This window comes from Nannospalax galili, unplaced genomic scaffold (genome assembly GCF_000622305.1).
Source record: "Nannospalax galili isolate Female #2095 unplaced genomic scaffold, S.galili_v1.0 scaffold1138, whole genome shotgun sequence".
Lineage (NCBI taxonomy): Eukaryota > Metazoa > Chordata > Mammalia > Rodentia > Spalacidae > Nannospalax > Nannospalax galili.
Genome location: NW_008342297.1, coordinates 2,240,513 through 2,261,327, shown reverse-complemented (window position 1 = coordinate 2,261,327; position 20,815 = coordinate 2,240,513). Strand labels below are relative to the sequence as shown.

Here is a 20,815-nt window from a genome sequence, read left to right as displayed (position 1 = left end):
GGCCTTCCTAGACATGTGTGTACACACAGACACACACGTAGACGCAGACACATAGATTTAAAACAGTAACAAAAATCCTCGAACTCATTCATACTCATCACTCTGGTCCTTGTTCTCACTAGTGTCTTCAAAGGAGACACTATTCCCTTGTGATTCTCCAAGGATACCCACTAAGTACTAGCTAGTGAAGAGGTACACTTTAAGAAAGAAGAAACATGGAATAATAGGAGGAAAAAAAAAAAATCACTGGTATTTGTCAGTGCCACACTTAGGAGGCAGAGTTAACAAGACACCACGATTATGGTAGGAAACAGGTATCAGTAGATTCAGGTCATACTTCTAATCTAAACTGACCTCACATCACATGAAATGCTATTCTTTCCAGCTGCCCTCCAGAGCAGAACATGTGAAATGTCCTACATATATAAAAGTCAGAACTAGGGGCTGGAGAGATGGCTCAGTGGTTAAGAGCACTGGCTGCTCTTGCAGAGGACTGGGTTTCAAATCCCAGCACCCACATGGCAGCTAACCATCCATAACTCCAGTTCCAGGGAAGCCGACGCCCTCTTCTGTCCTCCATGGGCACTGCATTATATGGATGCACTTATGCACATGCAGGCATAACACTCACACATAAAAAAAATAATAAATCAAAAAATAAAGTCAGAAACTAATGCTATCTGTGGAATTTCAACATAGTGTCTCAACTCTACAACTGCAAGGTTTACCTGTAAATATAGTCATTTGGAATATTAAATGGTCATACGTGTATACTTAGCAGTATTCTAAACCTTTAGTCACTCTGACAGTTAAAAAAAAAAAAAACCAGAGTATACCTACCAGAACTAAGGCTCACTGTAAACTAGGAATGGAGGGGTGTGGTGGGAACAAAGTATATCAATTCCTCCGTCAAAAATCACTTCACAGTCCAGTCTCTCTGATCTCAACAGGCAAAAATGCAGAATTTTTTTTTTGGGGGGGGGGTCTTTTTGAGACAAGGTCTCCTTGTAGCCCCAGCTGACCTGGAACTCACTATGGAGACCAGGCTGGCCTTGAACTCACAGAGATCCACATGCCTCTGCCTCCTAAGTGCTGGGACCACAGGTGTGCGCCATCACGCCCCGCTAAAATGCAGAATTTTGTACCCACAACACAGAGAGAAGAAATAAACAGCTTGAGAAATACCACTAAATTTGAAGATCTCTTTACAAAAGTTCCAATTCAAGCCAAAAATAGAGTATGCGGTGAGGGAAGGACCTCAGGAAGCTACTGTCACACTCTTGCTACACGGCCGAGACAATGGTTGCAGGACTTGCTCCAGCGTACTCAAGTACCAACATGGATTTTTTTTTTTTGATACAGGGTCTTGCTCTATCTTGGGTTAGTCTAGAACTTGTGATTCTCCTGCCTAAGTTTCCCAAGGAATGAGAGGTGTAAGCCACATGCCTGGCACTAGCATAGACCTTAAAATCTTCCTATTTCAAATTACTACCTTCTTGATGACCCTGATTTCAAGGGCTTGTAAATGCTGTTAAATATTAGGATTAAGAAACACTGGAAAGGGGCTGGAGAGATAGCTCAGGAGTTAAGACAACTTGCTGTTCTTACAGAAACCCAAGCTCGGTTCCCAAAAACCACTGTGACTCCAGTTCCAAGGGATCTGACGTCTTCTTCTGGCCTACATACATGTAGAAAACATACACATATACATAAATAAAAATAAATTTTGGGTCAACCAGATGGCTCAGCGGGTAAGGACATTTGCTGCCCAGCCCAATAACCTGAGCTGAATCCTTAGAACCCAAATGGTGAAAGGATAGAACTGACTCCTGCAAGCTGTCCACAGGCATGGCATAGCATGGATATTCTCCCCAACCCCTACACAAAGTAAATCTTAAAAAGAAAAAGAAAGACTATAAACATTGTTTTGGACTTGAGAAAGATTTCACAATATCATTACTTCTTTGTGAGGAATTTAGTTTCACAGGCAAATCATTTTTTTCTTTTTTTTTTTTTGGTCTTTTTGAGACAGGGTCTCCCTATAGCCCCAGCTGTCCTGGAACTCACTATGTAGACCAGGCTGGCCTTGAACTCAGAGATTCACTTGCCACTGCCTCCCAAGTGTTGGGATTAAAGGCATGTACCACCACACCTGGCACAAATAATTTCTTAATGCCCTGAATTATGATAGCTGACTTTAGAAAAGCTCACATATTCAGGGAGCACTAAGAGGCAGATGCTTTCAATCTAATGCCACCAAGGACAGAAAACAAACACAAAACCTGTGCCTTTTGGGTAAACTCATATTTTTGTACAGGAAAAAACAAAAAATGCTAGACACAATCACAATTATTCCAAAGTAGCAGCTGAACCCCAGAAAATGCCCTCCCTTTCTTTTCTTGTCCTCAGTATTCAACCTGCTGTTCCTAAGCCAATGGCTGCTAGTTACCCGGAATTAGCCTAGCATGCCAACAGAGCAGATGTCAGAACTCTTTTTTTTTTTTTTTTTTTTTGGTCTTCTTGAGACAGGGTCTCCCTGTAGCCACAGCTGGCCTGGAACTCCCTATGTAGACCAGGGAGGCCTCCAACTCACAGAAAACCGCCTGCCTCTGCCTTCTCAGTGCTGGGATTAAAGGCACCTGGCTCAGGCATCAAAACTTTTGTGATGGGTTTCCAGTTAGAAAAGAAGGGATAAGCTGGATGTCCTGGCTCAAGCCTATGGCTAGCCAGGGCTACAAAACAAGACCTAGCCTCAAAGAACAAGGGGCTGAAGAGATGTCTGAGTGGTTAAGAGCACTCGCTGGCCTTGCAGAGGAGCATCATGTGGTTTCCAGTACCTACATGGCTGCTAACAAATGCCTGCCAATCCAGTGCCAGAGGATCCGACGCCCTCTTCTGGCCTCTGTTGACGCTGCATGCACAGGAGCACTTATGTGTAAGTAGGTAAAACATTCATACACATTAAAAAAAAATTAATTTGTCCAGGCGTGGTGGTGCACGCCTCTAATCCCAGCACTGGGAGGCAGAGGCAGGCAGATTTCTGTGAGTTCAAGGCCAGCCTGGTCTACCTAGTGAGTTCCAGGACAGCTAGGGCTACAGGAGACCCTGTCTCAAAAAGACCACAAAAAAATAAACAAATAAAATAAAATAAATAAATAAATAAATTAAATTAAAAAAAGAAATATATTGCAAAAATTCAATAAAAAGATTACAACATATTTTAAATCCTTCATTTGATTCTCCCCAGAGAGAATGAACACACAGCACATAGGAGGGGCATGAAAATCTTTGTTGAGCAAGGTAAGACTTGTTTTAGTTGCAATCAGGTTCTCCAAGTTCACAAATGTAGTCAAGGGCCAGGAAGGCAGAGGGCGGGTTGGGGTGAGACAAAGCCTACGCACTCCGTACTGACGGATTCATCAAGACAGTTATTAGAGTCCAATTTCATAGGACAGATACAAATAGAATAAAATTTCTGTATCTCTCATGATGCTCTGCATATACTGAATAAATAAAACTCCACAAACCAAAAAATCTTTTCCTTGTGTATTAAGCCCCCCTGATCAAAGCTACCGTTCTCACTTATATTACCCGCATGTTACCTATGGATGTCTAATGAGAACAAACCTGACCTTGGAGACTCAGGTGAGCCAAAAAAGGAAAGCAGATTGTCCAACAGGCTAAGCTGACACAGTAACAGAAATAGAGGTGGGTGTGTCCTATCAATACACACTCCATCAAACAACTCACAGAGGCGAAAGTGCCAATCTGCTTGATGTTCTGCTCATAGCTCTGTGAGCTGGTGGGACGGCCTGGGGTCCTTCTAGAGTACCAAAACGTATAGTTGTACTGCAGGGGATGTTCTGCTGGTCCAGGGACAACAGCCTGAAAAGCACAGAAGGTAGGTTAGTCCTGGCCATTTGTCACATGCAGTGAGTTCAAGAAACATTTTATTTTTTAAAGATTTTTTTTTTTATTTGTGTATGTGTGCATGTGCCCATAGAGTCCAGATGGTTGTGAGCCACCCAACATGGATGCTGAGAACCAAACTCCAGTCCTCTGTAAGAGCAGCAAGTGCTAAGCCATTTCTTCAGCCTCTTATTTTTTTAATTTAAGAAGTTATTATCAGGGCTGGAGAGATGGCTCAGTGGTTAAGAGCACTGGCTGCTCTTGTAGAGGACCCAGGTTCGATTCCCAGCATCCACATGGTGGCTACAGTCCTTAACTCCAGTTCCGGGTAAATCCAAAGCCCTCTTCTGACCTCTGCGGCATTGTACAACATGGATGCAACTCACATACATGCAGGCAATATACTCACACATAAAATAAAAATAAAAAATAAAGCATTTTTAAAAAAGAAGTTATTATCACCATTATCTTGTATGTACATGTGTGAGAGTAAGCGTGGGCACATGGTGCGTGTATGGAGGTCAGAAAACAACAGATTGGTTCTTTCCTTCAAAACAATAGGAATATGGGGATTAAATCTGAGTTATCAGGGTTGCATAAGTATTTTTACCTGTTGAGCCATCTCTCTGACTCCCCAAGAAACATTTCACAGTGTCATTCCTGCCAGGCATGATGGTACTCAAGGGGCAGAGAGACAGGTGGATCTCTTGTGAGTTCAAGGCTAGCATGTCCACATAGCAAGTTCCAGGCCGCCAGGGCTACATAGTGAGTTTCTTTTCTTTTTCGTCTTTTTGAGACAGGGTCTCTCTGTAGCCCCAACTGTCCTGGAACTCACTATGTAGACCAGGCTGACCTTGAACACACAGAGATCCGCCTGCCTCTGCCTCCCCGGTGCTGGGGTTAAAGGCGTGCGCCACCATGCCCTCTACATAGTGAGATTGTGTCTCAAAAAAGAAAGAAAATACAGTGTCAGTGTCATTGTTTATCAGCTCTGCAACTGGGGTGAGGGTTGGGGTATCTCAATTATTTTCATTTTGGTGAAGTCTGCTCACACAGTAATTTCGTTACTAGTCAAATGATTCTAAGCTCTTGGAACAGTTTGTGTTCCTATGGCTTTTTAACCTTTTCCCTCACATTACAGGGATTCATCCCAACATACACCTGGTCCAAGCACTGCCTCCTCAACACTTAATCACAGAAGTGGGAGGTTGCTTCACTTGCTTGTGCCTTATAACCACCTCAGAAGGCTGCCAAGAGGATCAAATGAACCAGAAGCTACAAAGAGCTTAGGTTCTGCCTGACCCAGAGTAAGTGCTCACTGAATGTAAGTTCCTTGACCCACAGGCTCACCACCTTTGTGTCTGCCTACTACCTATCAGAATATGCTCACACTTGAAAGGTATTCATTACCGTGCAATAACCTGAGTGCTATGGTATCTCGAGGAAAAACTTGATTCACCTTGCTTTCATTCCCTAAATTTTCTCTATGCCAAGCCATGTTGATTGTGGATTACTACTCACTAAGGAGTCTGAAATAGGGATGAACAGGACTGAACCACCGAGCACCTTCTCAAGCATCTCCCCATCTCACACAGGAGCTGCTGCAAGCAAGGCAGTGCCCCAGGGTCTCACAACAAGGAGCTCTAGTCCAAAGTGAACTCTAGTGACTCCACAATCTTTAAAACTCATAATTACAGATGCATGAGTGGTTCTGCAGGGACATTTCCATACGTGCATCTGTCACGTATTGGTCATCCCCACCCGCCCACATGTCCTCTTGTCCTCCCTCCGTTCCTCCAAGTCTTTTTTTTTTCTTTTCAGTCCTAGGGCTTGAACCCAAGGCCTCATGCATGTTAGTCAAGTGCTGTGAACTATATCCCCATCCCTACAATCTTTTTGTGTGTCTGCATATGTTCATGTGTGTGCACAGGTGTATGCAAATGCATGTGGAGGCCAGAGGTCTCTCCAGCCCTCCAATCTTCTTTTTTTTCCTGAGAATTCAGATATTCCAAAAGACTATCATCAAATTAATCTGCTATCTTCTGGATGAACAGATTCCATAAGAATCTCAAGTCCAAAGGTAACTGCATCTGCACAACTCAAAGCATACCTTACGCTTGCTGCTGCTCTGACTCTTGTCACGTTCCGTTTTTTCCTTCTCACCATCTTTCTGTGTGCTGTTTTCTTCATTCTGATCATGGTCTCCACTGTCGTCATCTTTCAAGCTAAGTGGGAAAGCACAAGAATGTCATCACATGACTAAACTATTCTTGGCACCTAACAAACCATCAGGTCATAAAACTACCATATAATGGGGCTGGAGAGATGGCTCAGTGGTTAAGAACACTAGTTGTCCTTGCAGAAGACCCAGGTTCGAATCCCAGCACCCACATGGCAGATAACAACTGTCTGTAACTCCAGTCCCAGGGGATCCAACAGTCTCTTCAGACCTCCTCGGGCATTGCTCAACACGGGTACACTTATCTACAGGCAGGCAATACACACATACACATAAAATAAAAAAAGAAAAAAGAAAAAAACTACCATGTAACTAACCCTAAGGCACTCAAATCACAGGCCTTGGAGAAGTATCTGAAAGGAGGCCAAGGAAATCAAATTAGGAGGATTAAATAAAAATGAAATGCCCATCAGCTAATCTGTGAACTCCAGAAACACTGTCTTTCAGTTTCCCAACAAGCTGTACAACTAGGTGGTTAAAGGGATAGTTTTCATTGTCAAACACAAGTCAGTAATGAGAAGTTTCTGGATGAATAATTTCTTTGGCATTTGGAAGTTAAAAACTTGCCTCTCTATATATGTTGCCATGGTCTCTCACCACTCCTAGCCTTCCTCACTCCATGCCTTAGGTTAGCCCTCTGCTCCAATCACCCCACTCACTATCAATCTCCATCACTATCAAAAAGGGCTCCTGACACAAATCTCTGCTCTCCATCTGTCCTCTAAATCTTTCTAAATGTAAATGTGATTACTTAACTTGCATCCTTAAGGCTCCTAACTGTTCACTCCCTTGATGCTGACCCTCTGGAATGAAGCACAACAAGAAGCAAAGACCCTTTCGAATCCAAGTCCTCCCACTGGATCCTCCCCTCTTCCCCTCCCCCAGCAACTCTTCCCACTGGCAAACATCTGGCCTCCCTCTGTTTCTTCTACTAGATGGAGGGTTTCTTCAGAACACTGTTTTACACCATCTCAGTGTCACTGGCACCCAGAACAAGATGATGCTGAATAAATGTTAAATGAAAAGGAAAAATAAAAGAAGGAATGACTATGTGCCTGGATCATAAGCAGAGTCAAGTGTAAAACCACCTAAAGGCCTTTAGGTACACCTAAAATCCACCATGCTGACAAAAACACACAGGTGAGTGCCTGAAGATGTGAGTGCCATTTACTTGGGTTGGTAAGATGGCTCAGTGGGTAAGGACACTTGCTGCCAAACCTAATGACCTGATTCAATCCCTGGAACTCACAGTGTAAGAAGTGACTCCCAAAAGTGGTCTTCTGATCGCCATACTTGCACTTGTACGTGGCACTCACACACCTATACACACTTTAAAGAAAAAAAAAAAAAGAGGCCGGGCATGGTGGCACACCCCTTTAAATCCCAGCACTTGGGGAAGTGGAGGCAGAGGCATAGGCAGGTGGATCTCTGTGAGTTTGAGGCCACCCTGGTCTACATAGTGAGTTCCAGGCCAGCTGGGGCTACAGGAAGATCCTGTCTCAAAAGACAGAAAATAGGATGGCATTTGTCATTAACCCATGGGTTTTCTCCAGAATCATCTTTTAGGCTCCATGACAGTATGAATCGATAAATGGAATTAGGCAATTCTCAAGACAAGACAGGTACCAGAAATGCTGCAATTATAACTCAGGTATTAACCTATACAGATAAAGACATGTCAGAGGGCATTTTGCATTTAGAGCCCCACCCCCAAATCCTCAGTGCTCAACATACAAAATGCACCCCATAAATTGGATGGATGAGCTACTCATGTGTTGGGGTGCCCGCTGTGCCCATGTGGCAGCCCCACCATAGGAGGTCTACTCAGGCAATCATGCCCTATGACATGGACCTCTGCATCCTTGCTCTGGTCAAGAGGTAAGGTACATGAGCAAAGGGCAATCCAGCCTGCCTAATAACCTGTGGAAACCTCAGGACCCTGCCCCAAAATACAGATCTCCTTCCACAATGATTTTTTTCCCAGAAAGGAAATACCAAAGATTCAGAAGCTAGAGCTGCTATCCCACAAGGGAAATCAGGACTAAGAGAAAAGTAGACAAAGCCAGTCCGAGAAAGAGAATGGAGAACGGAAATGATGAGAAGGCAGGTGTGGTGGCAATGCTAATGCTGCCATCCCTCTGGCCTGTGTCAGCCTCCCTGGACTCACTGGAGGCTTCATCTATGAGTATGATATTTTCTTCCCCTTGATTAAACTTGCACTGTTTAGAGCCTGTGTTGGTTGGATACAAGTCCTACAGATTAAAAATTACCAACACTTTCCAAGCATCGAGTGGCTGTTCCAAGGACCTACCTAAGAAAATAAGGTAGACAGACACAGCCTCATCTTGATGCAAAGGCCCCTGCTCTGCTCCGATGTCCCAATGGCATCTCTTGCCTGGTCCTAACAAACTCCTCCTAATGCAGCTGAATCCACCTAAGTGTATGTGGGCAAGCCTCCACCCCAGGATTACTGTTCTTCAGGACTCACTTTCTCTTGGAAACATTTCCTAATCTCTCCCACCACAGTACCACAGATTAAGTCAGACTACCCTCCTCTGCTCCTACCCATTCAAACACCTCTACTTGTCCTTTTATACTGACAAGGCCAATGAATCAGGCAAGCATGTCTTCTGGTTAAAAACACTGCATAGATTTTTCTATTGCTTAGACCCAAGACAACTAACTCTCTTCTGCAGGGCATACTCTAGAGATGCAAACTGTTTTGCTCTTTTTCTTTTTAGTTCCTAGTCCCTATTGTAGCCTCTGAAGTTCCTCCATTAGATCCTGAAGATGGGCAGTTACCCTAGGAGCTCCCATTTTGGCAGCCCCAGGAAAAATGTTAAGTTCCTTTCCTTTCTAGTAGTTTTCCTATAGTTACTACCAGGAAACAGAAACAAAAATAACTATTTCAGAGAAAAAAAAAACTGTATTATCATGCCTGGGCCATTTTGGACTCTTTTCTAAGCTAATAAATAGGAACCCGAATGGACTTCGTTGTCTTTGTGTTCCGGCTTCTGTTCTTGTTTTGGTGGTAGCGGTAATAGAAGCCAGGGCCTCATTCACAGAAGGCAAATGCTCTACTACTGAGTTACATAACCAGCTCCAGTGCTCTTATTTCTTCAGGGAGGAGTGAACCAACTACCCTGTTCTCTGAGCCTACACCTGAGGCAAATCTTTTACAATCTACTTTTCAGAGGCTGTTCTTTCCAATTTGGAGCTGGATTTGAGGTACAGCCTAGACTGAAACAGTAGTGCTACATACACTCTGGCTGGCCAATTCATGTGAGAGGCTGTCCAGATTGAGTGACACCTTGGTTAGCTCCCCAAGCTTCTGTCCCGGTATTTCTCAACTAGACCAAATCTGTGCAGGTAGGAACTTGATCTAATTCTCCATTGTATCTGTAGCATCAGATACAAGCATAAAACAATCACCTGTTAATTAACGGATCTCTAAAATCAAAGTGGTAAGTGTCAAATTAAGGTGGTTTAGGTAACAGTTAAGAACAAGCCAAAAGCTAATGACAGAGAATAGAAAGCAACAGACATAAAAACATGACCACATCAAATATGGCATCCAAAAACCCAAGATCTGAAAATCAAGTTGTTGGGGCTGCAGTTTCTGGAAAGCATCTTAGAGTTTTACATGTTGGCCAGGACCTAGAAACTTAGTGGGTCTACTGTCTTTTCCGTTATACCAAGCACCACCTTTGGCTGCATTCACAGAAGCAGAGCCCACATAGTAGAGGAAGTTAGAATGGCTCTTTAATCTGAGTCCATCAGAGCATACAGACTATTGCGCCACTAGACACTGCACTTTGAGAATGATTCTAAGAAACAGGGAGATATAGCAAGGAATGTAGACTCTAAATATGTAACAATAGTCTACATATTGCAGGATTTTCACAGGAAAACCAAAAATGACAAAAACAAAACTAGGAGCAGGGGTGTGACCTTCAATTGCTAATTTCAAATGAAAGAAAGTTTTATTATTATTTTTTTTTCTGCAAAGTTGGAAGGCAGGTGTTAAAAAGGCCCTGGCTCTGTACAACAGCTAACAAGTAATTAAAATTACCCAGGATAATTTTGGTCAAAATTCCCTAGTTCCAGGAACAAACAACTGCAAAGTGCAGAGGAGAAACATGAAGAACTAGACACCTGAAGGAAGCGCAGTTAAAGAGCAACCCGAGCTGGCCCTTTCTGCTATCCTGCAGCAGTTAGTGTGGGACAATCTCATTTTCCTTACCTGTAAAAGAGATAACAAGATCTCTCTGATAGAGTTATGAAGAAAAGAGTGGGAAATAGAGGGCAACAGAACACACAAAAGGAAAGAAGGGAGCACTAACTGGAAGGGAACCTAATGGAGGGAGGGAGGGAGGGACCACAGAGAGGGCAGTGGGAGGCAAACACTGAAGTACGAAGGTGCCCGGGATGAAACCCATTCCTTTGCCTGCTAACCTAAACAAATTAAAAAGAGAAATACCTAGAGAGCTGCCTGGGAAGGCCACTATTACCATTCCTACTCTGCAACAGATGACCCATAAAGGAACTTCTTAGGATAATCTGTTCACGCAAGGAAAGGTGCAGATCCGCAGCAAGGTATTGCAGGGCTTATGGAGGCGAAGTTGGACAGAGCAAGAGGTCATCAGGGCTGCGTTCAGCAAGCAGAGATCCCTCAGCCACCAGGAAAAACTGCCTAAGGAGCTGCCCTAACTGCTGGAATACGGCAGTGAGAACTTCCTAGGTTTGCACACCAGAAGGTGCTGTGTTGAAAACCCCCAGCCTTCCATCAACAGCACCAGGTCTCGACCTAGCAAATAGTAATTCCACTTTGCATGTGTGCATCATTATCAGCGTTTCCCATAACGACCTCTAAGCATTGTTGTGTATGATCTAATCCTTCCAGCGGGCACTAACCACTAAAGTTAGGGCACAACAGTTCACAGACTGGGGAACTTTTGTACTGTCAAAAAGCTGGAGGGTTCAGGACTAGAAATGTAGGTCTTTGGATGAGAAGTCAGATTAGATCACTAGCAAGGAGAGAAAGGAAGGAAGACTATAATCTCCCAAAAGATGCAATCCTTGTAAAAACACTTAAGTTTTTGAAAATAATTTTTTTAAGCGCAAAAACAGAATCCTCAAGAGGGAAATAACCGCCAAACACTTTTATGCTTCTTCTCTGTACCTCGCAACGGTTCGATGCTAGAACTAGGGCTGAGGGTGGACGTCCACGGTGAGCCAGGAACAGGAGGGGGAGGAGGGAGGAAGCCGGAAGATGAAAAGCGCGGCTGCCCCATTACCTCATCGCAGCTGCACACCTCTCCCACACGGACTGCTACCGTCCCCGCTTGCAGAAGAGAAAAACGGGGTTCAGAGGACAGCGGTGACCTTCCAGGAACCCGGAGCCGGCAGGAGGACAGCGGGGTACGGACAGCCGCCACGGAAGCACCCGGGTCGCCGAGGTCCCGCCCCTCCACGCCGCCCGCGGCCCGCACCCACCGGGGCGGGGCGTCCGAAAAGCTCCTTCCGGGCGGCGCGGCCTCCCCTCCCCTCCCCTGGCCCGCGCCTCGGTCAGACGGCCCTGGGGTCCCCGCGACCCCGGCCCCTCATGGCCGCCCGGTCCTGCTCGCGGGGCCCTGGGAAACTCGGGCCGCGGCGGCAGGGGGGCGAGGCGGGACGGGTCTGCTGTGCGCGTCAGCCCCGGCCGGGGAAGCTCCGGGAGACGGTTGGGGAGGGGAAGGGGCCCCGGGGGCGGCCACCCGCCACTCACGCGTCGAACTTGTTGTTCATCCTTTTGCAGCCGCTGTCGCCACTGCCTCACGGAGGGACTTCCGCTCTGCCCGGTCCCTCCGCCAAGGGCCCGGCCACTTCCGGTTGGCGAGGGGAGCGGCGGAACGTTGGCGCGGAGGCCTGGTGGCTGGCCGGTGGGCCGGTGCGCACACGGAGCTGGCGGGGAGCGGCGGGCTCCGGGGTTGCCGGTGGGGTGCAGCCGGGAGAAGGCCGCCAGTCGGCGTCCTGGCGCCTGGTCAAGTCCCAACTCCGCTTCCAGCACGGCCAGGCTTCTGCCTACACTTCCCAAGTCGCTCTGAGGACCCCAGAGACGGGGTCAGCGTGGGACACGCGACCCTCACTGCTGGGCAGCACGGGTTCGTCTCAGAGCGTCAATCCTCGTCCCTCTGCGGGTTTTGGAGAGGTTGCGAAAACATGCCCAACCCATTGTCGTGGTGCTATGCTATCCCATACTTGGGAGGTAGAGGCAGAAGACCACGAGTCCAAGCTGGAGAGATGGTCAAGAGCACTGGCTGCTCTTGAGAACCCAGGTTCCCTTCCCAGCACCCACGTTGTGGCTGACAAGTGTTACTCCAGCTCTAGGGGACCTAAAACCCTCTTCTGGCCTTTGTGGGCGTTGCACGTACACGATGTACCTGCATGCGTGCGCACAAAACCCTCATACACATTTAATATTAATACAATTCAAGATCAGCTTGAGCGGCATAGGGAATTTGAGGCTAGCCTGGGTTACATGAGACCCTACCTTTTAAAAAAAAGTTGCGCCAGGGTGACAAATGTTAAGGCATTTATGGAAGCCTGAGATGGTCTTACTCATCAAATTGCCTCCTCAATCAAAGTCCTTGCCCCCACGCTCTATTGCCATGACCGTCGCCAATACATCACACAGAGGAGTAAATAAAACGAACTTGCTGGTTGGTTCGGGAGCCCCAAAGCCACCAACCCTGTGCATATCTTCCCTGTCCCCTCCACCCATCATGTCCCACTGTTAGGCGTTTATGTGGCACATTCATGATGAAGACGGGTGGAAATTGATGCATGTGTCTATATTTACAGATGGGGAAAAACAAATTCCCGAGACTGGCCCATGGTTACCCCCAAGTCACTCAGAGCAAGGCTTTGTCCCCATTCCCTGAGACCTCAGCTGAGCATCCTCCTGTTTCCTGATACATAGTTCAAGGGTGGCCGATTGAGCTCCCCTGTCAGGCAGAATCCAGTGGCTTTGTTCCTAGCCCTGAAAATGCCCTGTCTTCTGAGGAGCCGGAAAGTTGGATCTTATCTTAGAGTGTCTGAAATTAAGTCAGAGACAGGAATTCTGGACTCCAAAGGAGTGGTGTGGGGAGTTCCTCTCACTCTGAACCTCAGCTTGCTCACTTGAAACATGATAAACTCAGAAATATTTTGTGATAGATGGCAAAAAAAAAGTATAATCACATCAAATGAATCAAAAGGCACTGCTACTAGTGAGTGTTTGGTGCTATGATACCCAGAAGGCAAGGGAGGGACATGCCAGCTGACATGGGTTGATTTTTTTTTTCTCTTTTTCCTTAGAAAACCCAAGATTTCACACTCACTCTACTCCACATCCTTATCCCTGGTGCTCTTCTTTTTAAATTTAAAAAATTTTTATTTTATGTATACAAATGTTTGCCAGCATGTATGTGCCATGTGTGTGCAGTACCTCCAGAGGCCAGAAGAGGGCATCAGATCCTGTGGAACTGGAGTTACTGAAGTTGTTAGTTGCCATGTGGATGTGGGGACTGAACCTGGGTCCTCTGCAAGAGCATCCAGGGCTCTTAACCACAGAGCCATCTCTCCAGCCCCTGGTGTTCTTCTTTAAACAGAGCTCCCCATACTCTTGCCAGCTCTTCCAGAGAAGATTCATAAAAGGTCCTCAGGCCTCAAGGTGTAGGACCTTACCCAGCTAGGGACATCATGAAAAACAGAGTCCTCAGGGCTTCCAGGTGACTTGGTAGTAGTGCTTTGCTGAAGTGAAGGGTGTGTTAAGTGGAAGAGTGGTTCCTGGAGAAGCCAGACAGCACCTCATGGACATCAGCCCCAATATCATGTGTAACCACACCCATCCCAAACCACTCCAGAACTTCAGTTCTCTCTTTATTCTTCCAGCTCTTCTCAGGGCTGTTTCCTTTCTTCCCGAGGAGCATACTCAGCATCCCAGAAGTAGAATGCAAGGACAACACGACCCACAGAGCTGACGTTCCCGGGGGGCGATTGTTGGCTCAGTCTGGCAAGGGCAGGTAGGGGTGAGGGTCCCCGGGGAATGGCAGGTCAGGCACCCGGTTGTAATGCGCCATGAGGAAGATGCCAGCAGTGCCGCAGATGAAGAGTGTGAGCATGACCAGGAAGCAGACCCGGTCCAGCACACGGCCTACCAGGAACCACTCCTCGTTCCCCTGAGGACAGCAGCACAATGGGGGTGGGGGTCGGGGGTGGGAGTTTCCGGGAGCAACAGCTAGCCTGGCTGCCTTTTTCATCCACAGGCTTCCAGCTGGCCTCCTGTCTCCATTCCATCAGCCTTCTCACCTCCATCTGGACCCCAATCTGTCTTCCATAGTCCCTGTCCCAGAGGTCCCTCCTCCCTGTTCCCAGCTCTGATTTTTTCCCCTATCCCCCACCCTACTCATCCGGTCTTCACCTTAAACCAGGTAGTCACCCCACCCAGCCCCGGCTTACACTGTCAAAGTGGTTCTGCTGGTGCTGAGACCGAGCCATGAGGTTGCAGGCGTCCACGCAGGCCTGGATGGCTGGGGCGGCGTGCTTCAGGCTGCCACAGAACTGGCTCTGCTCCATTTCTGGGCCTTTCTCTGACAGAGAAATAAGGTAAATAGATGAGAGCAGGAAGGTAGCTTTCTCCCTAGAGACTCAGCCCCTCACCCCAACTTGAACACTTGCCCAGCACTTACGTGCTGTGTCTAGCCCCATCTGCATTCATTGGGCAGGAATGGCTCCAGGGGCACCCTCGGGCCTCACCTAGCTTCTCCAGTGCTGCTCGCACAAGCCCATTGCCCTGTCGCTGTCTGAAGAGGAGTTCACTTCGAGGCAGACAGGGGCCCCCTTCATCCCTGGTTGTAATGGGCCACCCTGAAGGGGAACCGTTCTGGAGCTGGGGCCTAGCATCCTGCGCAGGGGCCAGTGGGCGCACATGCATCCGCAGCAGCTGGGGTAGGAGCCTCAAGAATACCTGCAAGGAGGGGGTGTTCTGATAGACTGCTTGAGCAGTCAGGCTGAACTTGGGAACAGAAGTAGGAGGTGGGTATGAAGGCAGTGCCTTAGAGGTAGCGACTGGGCCCTGGTGCAGCTTCCCTGACTGCTTTGTTCTGGACACAGAGCCCCAAGCCTGTGGGACTTTGTGGACTTCAGAATCACCAGGGCACAAACTTGTACCTCCACTCCCTGATATTCTAACCTAGGCTACCTGGGTGGATCTGGGGACCCACATTTGCAACATGAGGTCCAGCTGTCTACTGCAGGTGGGCTGCACATCACACAGGCTGTAGAACCAGACAGCAGGGTCAGACTCCTCCCTTCTTTGCTTTCTATCTGTAATTTTGGCAAGACTGCTTAACCAGTCTGTGCCTTAGTTTCCCCATCTGTTAAATGGAAATGATACCAATACCCATTTACTGGGTTTATGAAGATTAAATAAGTTGGTACATGTAATATTAATGTCCCTGGTATGTAGTGAACACCGAGAGTATCATTAGTCCACTTCATTATACACCTTACCTATAGTATAAGTTTGTAGCTGAATTTGACAGACAAGAAATAGGGGTGGATGTGGAGGAGTCATGTGACTGGGCAGGACAGGAGGATTCCCCAGTGGGCAGGGAAGTGCCTTGCCTTTCGGACCCCTCGGGCCATGGAGTGTGTGTGGGGGGATCGCAAGGACACGTTGAGCACGACCACAGAGTTCACAACAATGAGGATGGTCACCACCATGAGGAAGGTCAGGTACCTGTTAGGGTTGGGTGAGCAGGAGGCTGGGTGTCCTGTGGGCGCCTCAGACCTAGATGCCACCCTCCCTTAGTGACCGTTTCTTCCCTCACGTCCACCCCCTGGTGGAGAGTCATGAAAGAGGCCTCAGGAAGGGAAGGAGGGGGGCTGGGGATATAGATCAGCAGTAGAGCACTTGGTTAGCTAGGTCCTGGGATGCAGGATGGGGGTTGGTAAGTGGCAGATGTGAGGACTGGCCTTACTTGCTGATGAGTGGCACTGCCTGGGAAGTCTCAGGCACCTTCTTGGCCACGAGGAAAAGGAAGACAGTCTGGGCCAGGAGCACGTTGATGGCCACTGTGCACTTCTGGCCTCCCGCTGCCCATGATGAAGATGCCCTCAGAACAGGTTTCCGTCCCTCCTGCCCACCTCGAGGAACCCCTTCACTTCACAGGGTGCTCACTGCTCCCGTCCTGGAGCTGTAGTGCCTCCCTGTGCCTTGGGTAGGGCCTGCACCGGCCTCCCCATGGACTTATGTGCTGCTGCCCTCCCATGGACCAAAATACCCTTGGCAGGAAGGAAGTAGATGAGGATGGCGACGGAGGAGATGAGCACACAAGGAGCGATGATGTTGATGACATAGAAGAGGGGCTTGCGCTGGATGAGCAGATAGAACACCACCTTCTGGTGTCCCGCCTCCTCAGCTGGTGCCGCAGGATCCAGTAGCATCTTGGCTGGCCGGTGCTGGATGGCCCACTCTCCATTCTCTGTTGTGGGCATGGGTTGTGTAAACTGGGTGAACCAATACTCTGAGGGACCTAGTTACAGGGGTAGCATGTTCCGTAACAAGGACCAGCACACAGGACCAAAAATGGAATGGAAGATTGGATATTGATCTCTCTCCTAAAGTTGTAGTAATTGTCATAAGAAAAGTCAGAATTTCATTGAATCTTTTTTTTGTATATGTGGCTTGTAATTGTGTGTGCTTATATGATGTGTGTGTGTGTGTGTGTGTGTGTGTGTGTGTGTGTGTACGTACATGTGGAGGCCAGAGGCTAACATCAGGTATCTTCTGCAATCACTTTCCACCTTATGTATTGAGGTAGGGTCTTCCTTGAACATAGAGCTTGCCAATATGGCTAGTCTGGCCAGCCAACTTGCCCTGGAGGTTCCTTTCTGCCACCCTTGTGCTGGGATTACAGGCAGGCTGCCAATCCCGCCCGGCATTTATGTGGGTTCTAGGGGTCTGAACTCCAATCTTCAGGCTTGTGCAGCAAGCGCTCTTTAGCTGCTGAGTCATCTCCCCAGCCCCCCTTCTTAAAAAATAGTCTCACTGTGTAGCCCAGGCTAGCCTCGAACTTTCAACCCTCCTGAGTGCTAGGATTACAGGCCTGTGCCACCACACCTGGCTCTCTTTTGGGAACTTTTGAAAACAATATGCTATATACTGTAGTTTTCATCTTGAGGTGTGTGGAAGGGCATGGCATTGGTCCAGCAGTGGCACCTGGGTGGGGTTACCTGTGAAAGCTTCAGGGTCAATGAAGATCCACTCAATGGCCTGCCCATCTTCCTGACTCAGCTGCAGGTTGATCTCACTGGTGCTATAAGTCTGGGACCTGCAGGCCCAGAGTGGGAAAGAGGGTAAATTGGATTGAGGGAGACCTACCCATAAGGTCACAGACATAGTCAGCTGAGGGCAACTGTGGGCTTTGGGCTTTGACATGAGCAGCCCCACACTTTGAATTCTCTATCAAGCCCTGGTGGTAGCATGCAGAGGGCCAGGGAACATGGACTCTTTAGGGACCAGAATGAGTGAGTCAAAGGACCAGGAGGCAGCCGTTCTATGTTGTCACCTGGCCAAAGATTCCAGGGCCACTCTATCTGTCCCTTCTGCTGCCAAACACCATAGGGTAAAAATACAAACTGACTTCAACTTTCCTTACAAAAAGAATGCTATTCTGAGATACAGGAAGACTTCCCCCAGAGTACCCCCTACTTATGGATGACAGAACTGAGACCCAAAGGTCCCACATACTTTAGATGTTAGCATTCCCACTTGGGACACAGGCAGAGAAACTGAGGCAATGAAAGATGAGTGAGAGGACTAGAACTTCTCAGGAGGGACATCTTCAAGTATCTCCATCTGAATAGGTAGAGACCTGGGAGAGATTGAGCCAGAGCCCCAGCCTTGAGATAACACAGGTGCTCATCTGTGCTTAGTCTGTCGAGGCCCTTCATAGAGCAGCTTTCTGAAGCTCCCCCCACTCCATCAATGGCCTTACTGGAAGACGAGGGAGCAGTTCTGCCAGTCAAAGGGGAAGTAGGTGACGGAGATGGAGCAGGAGGAGCGGAAGATGGCAGGTGGCAGCCAGTAAATACAGCCGTTGGGGGACACAAGCACATTGCAATAGAGGGCCACCTCGAAGACACCGTCCACACTGTGTGTAAAAATCAACACAAAGAGCTGTGGGCTGACACCCCACAACCCCAGACAGCCCTCTGCCTTGTGTGGATGGTGATCTGGGGGCACTAGTCCCTGAGCCTGCCACACTCCTGACAGGTCCCCCCCTGGCATCACTACTACTCGACTCCAGAAACCTCTTGGCCATCTCTGCTCTGGACCTGAGATGAATACAGAAATCTGGGACAGACAGAGCCAGGCCCCTAGCATTGAGCTAACCTTCCCAGACCCTGTAATCTCTGCTTCTCTTTCTCTGTATTAATAACTACAATCAAGGCAATAGTGGTACCTAACACTGTTAAGCTCTTGCAATTACCTAATCCCGAGTGAGCCACTTTCCATGCCTGACCTGTGACACCTGAGAGCATCTCTAGTTGCCATTGACCCCAGGTCATAGTGAGGGGAGAGGCCCACCCAGGTAGCCTAGCACTGCAGGGATCCAGTGTGCAGTCACGTCTCCTAGCCCTGGGCTTCTGTCCATGGCTGGGGTCCCACCTGGCACCCTACAGCACCTCACTCTGCTTTTCTTTCTCCAAGTCTCCTTGCCTTGCTTAGGCTCTGGCATCGCTTGTCCTCTGACCAACCCCCCTCCTCACTTGTTCTCCAGCACGATATCCGGTCGCCACACCATGGTGGACGGCACCCTCAGCACCCACAGGCCTTCATAATCTTGCGGGTCCCAGCGCAGGCGATAGTCACACCACTGCTGTGGGGAAAGGGACAGCTGCCGGGCCTCTGCCCTGGGCTACACAGGGGTGGAGAATGGCAGCCCAGCCCAGAAAGCCCAAGAGATTTGTGAAGGGGCAGCACTGACAGGCAGAAGGGGGCTTCTTACCATTTCTATCCAGACGTTGGTTGTAAGGGCCTCTTCTCGCTCATTCTGAGGTACAGAAGGGAGGGATAAATCACCTGTGCTTCCCTCCCCTAGGTCCTGATGTACTCAACAGCAATTGATGGAACCAGGAGGTTCCCAGCCTTTTGAGTCTTGAGCAATGTCTCACAACCATGGATTTCCTGATCCCTGGCCCCCCTACTGTGGGACCTTTTGCTGTCCTGGTTGCTGGAGCTAGGTCCCATCTTCTCAGCAAGTCTGGGAGCCTGGTGCCCCATCATTTCCCACTCCTTGAGCTCACCAGGGAGATGAGGTTGGTGAGGGTAAGCTTCAGGCTGACGTTGACCACATCTGAGTCTCGCTCAGCTGGCCGAAGATGGGGGTCATAGCTGTGCATCAGGTCAGCAAGCAGACGCTCCTCCTGGTTGCGGCCCTGGGTCCCTACAACAGACAGCAGAGCCTTACTGCAGAGCAGTGGGAGGCACGGGGGCAAAACAGAGACTCAGGGTTTCGGGGTTAGGGAGAGCACAGGGAGTCTCCAGACCCTCCAACCCCTGTAACCTTGGAACCCTGAACCGTTCCTTCTACCCCCAGGTCTCAAATCCCCTGTGTCATACCCAGGCAGACGACCAGCAGCAGCAGCAGCAGGAGGAACCACAGCCCCTGGCCCCCATGCATGGTGCCTCAGCTCTGCCCAGTGATAGGGTGGAACAGTAGCTTTCCAGGTCTAGGGCAGAGAGAGATGGGCTGGGGTGTCGTGTGTCAGCCCACACTCCTAACCCAGCCAGCCCTGCCAGCTCTACTTGGCCCCAGCAGCTGTCTGACCACAGCATTGTCAGCTGTCCCAGGATGTGCACAATGCTGGGCTCAGATTACCGGGGCCAGCCAGGGAAGTGGGACCACATCATTCCAATAAAGACAGCCCACCCTCAAGCTTGGTTGCCTCAGCCCTATGCCTGTTTTCCTAGCTGGGAGACTTAGCAAATGGCTAGGGACAGATGGGTGTGGGAAAGGAGGTGGTGCTAAGGAGCTGGTGGTGGCTGATCTGGCACCCTCTTCGCTGCCTTGAGGTGTAGGTCTGTTGGGCAGTCGTGATTCGTACATAAGGTTCTCTGTGACTTGCCTTAGTTCCCCAGTTTTGTCCCAACAGCCTGATGCCTCCATGGTTCACTCCATTGGGCTGAAAAATGGAGTGAAGCGTCTGCAGGGGTGTTTAAGCACTAGACATTGTGATATCCTGTTTTCATTTACAAGTGTATCAGGTGTATCCTGGGATGCATGTAGCCATCTTGGGATGCATGTGGCCCGGAGGCCACGGATGGGAAAGAAAGCTGTATGTGCACCCCAGACTTTGGCATGCACAATAAGGGTCCCATAGCTCCTCCTATGTCCTGAGATGGGACCACAGACCTAGCAAGCTTTGAGGTTAGGAGAGGTGAGAAGAACCTGAAATGTGAGGCTCTTGTGACTAGGCCAGTTCTTTCACAGCGGCTTGTCTGTGTGGCTGCAGTTTATAAAAGCATCTGACAATGGCCGGGTGTGGTGGCGCATGCCTTTAATCCCAGCACTCGGGAGGCAGGCGGATCTCTGTGAGTTCAAGGCCATCCTGGTCTACATAGTGAGTTCCAGGACA

The 20,815-nt window shown here is 48.7% G+C and overlaps 2 protein-coding genes across 9 annotated transcripts in view; both read right to left on the bottom strand.

Annotated features, from left to right (window-relative positions):
* The window catches only part of Eif4e2 (eukaryotic translation initiation factor 4E family member 2), a 29,026-nt gene extending 16,955 nt beyond the window's left edge, over nt 1-12,071 (bottom strand). For 2 of the 7 annotated variants that reach the window (XM_008838093.3, XM_008838091.2), the window contains exons 1-3: nt 11,916-12,071; nt 6,020-6,134; nt 3,751-3,885 (exon numbers count right to left, since the gene is read on the bottom strand). In XM_008838093.3, the coding sequence (XP_008836315.1) occupies nt 3,751-3,885; nt 6,020-6,134; nt 11,916-11,935 (270 nt within the window). In that variant the 5' untranslated portion in view covers nt 11,936-12,071. Of the gene's footprint in view, nt 1-3,750; nt 3,886-6,019; nt 6,135-6,465; nt 6,502-6,899; nt 6,952-11,330; nt 11,878-11,915 lie in introns of those variants that run through there. The other 5 variants (XM_029565947.1, XM_029565945.1, XM_029565946.1 and 2 more) reach the window with 5 other exon arrangements.
* Nucleotides 12,072-13,705: 1,634 nt separating this feature from the next.
* Nucleotides 13,706-19,916, bottom strand: Chrng (cholinergic receptor nicotinic gamma subunit). Of its 2 annotated transcripts, XM_008838089.2 has the most exons (12): nt 19,800-19,916; nt 19,484-19,623; nt 19,186-19,230; nt 18,947-19,056; nt 18,172-18,327; nt 17,408-17,505; nt 16,456-16,656; nt 16,153-16,267; nt 15,797-15,911; nt 14,927-15,137; nt 14,630-14,760; nt 13,706-14,349 (listed from the first exon to the last, which is right to left on the bottom strand). In XM_008838089.2, the coding sequence occupies exons 1-12, from the start codon at nt 19,858-19,860 to the stop codon at nt 14,176-14,178; spliced, it is 1,557 nt and encodes a 518-aa protein (XP_008836311.1). In that variant the 5' UTR covers nt 19,861-19,916; the 3' UTR covers nt 13,706-14,175. The 2 variants fall into 2 exon arrangements, with proteins under 2 accessions (XP_008836311.1, XP_008836312.1); XM_008838090.3 differs by lacking the exon at nt 18,172-18,327 and having other exon boundaries at nt 19,800-19,881.
* Between the last annotated feature and the right edge of the window lie 899 nt (nt 19,917-20,815).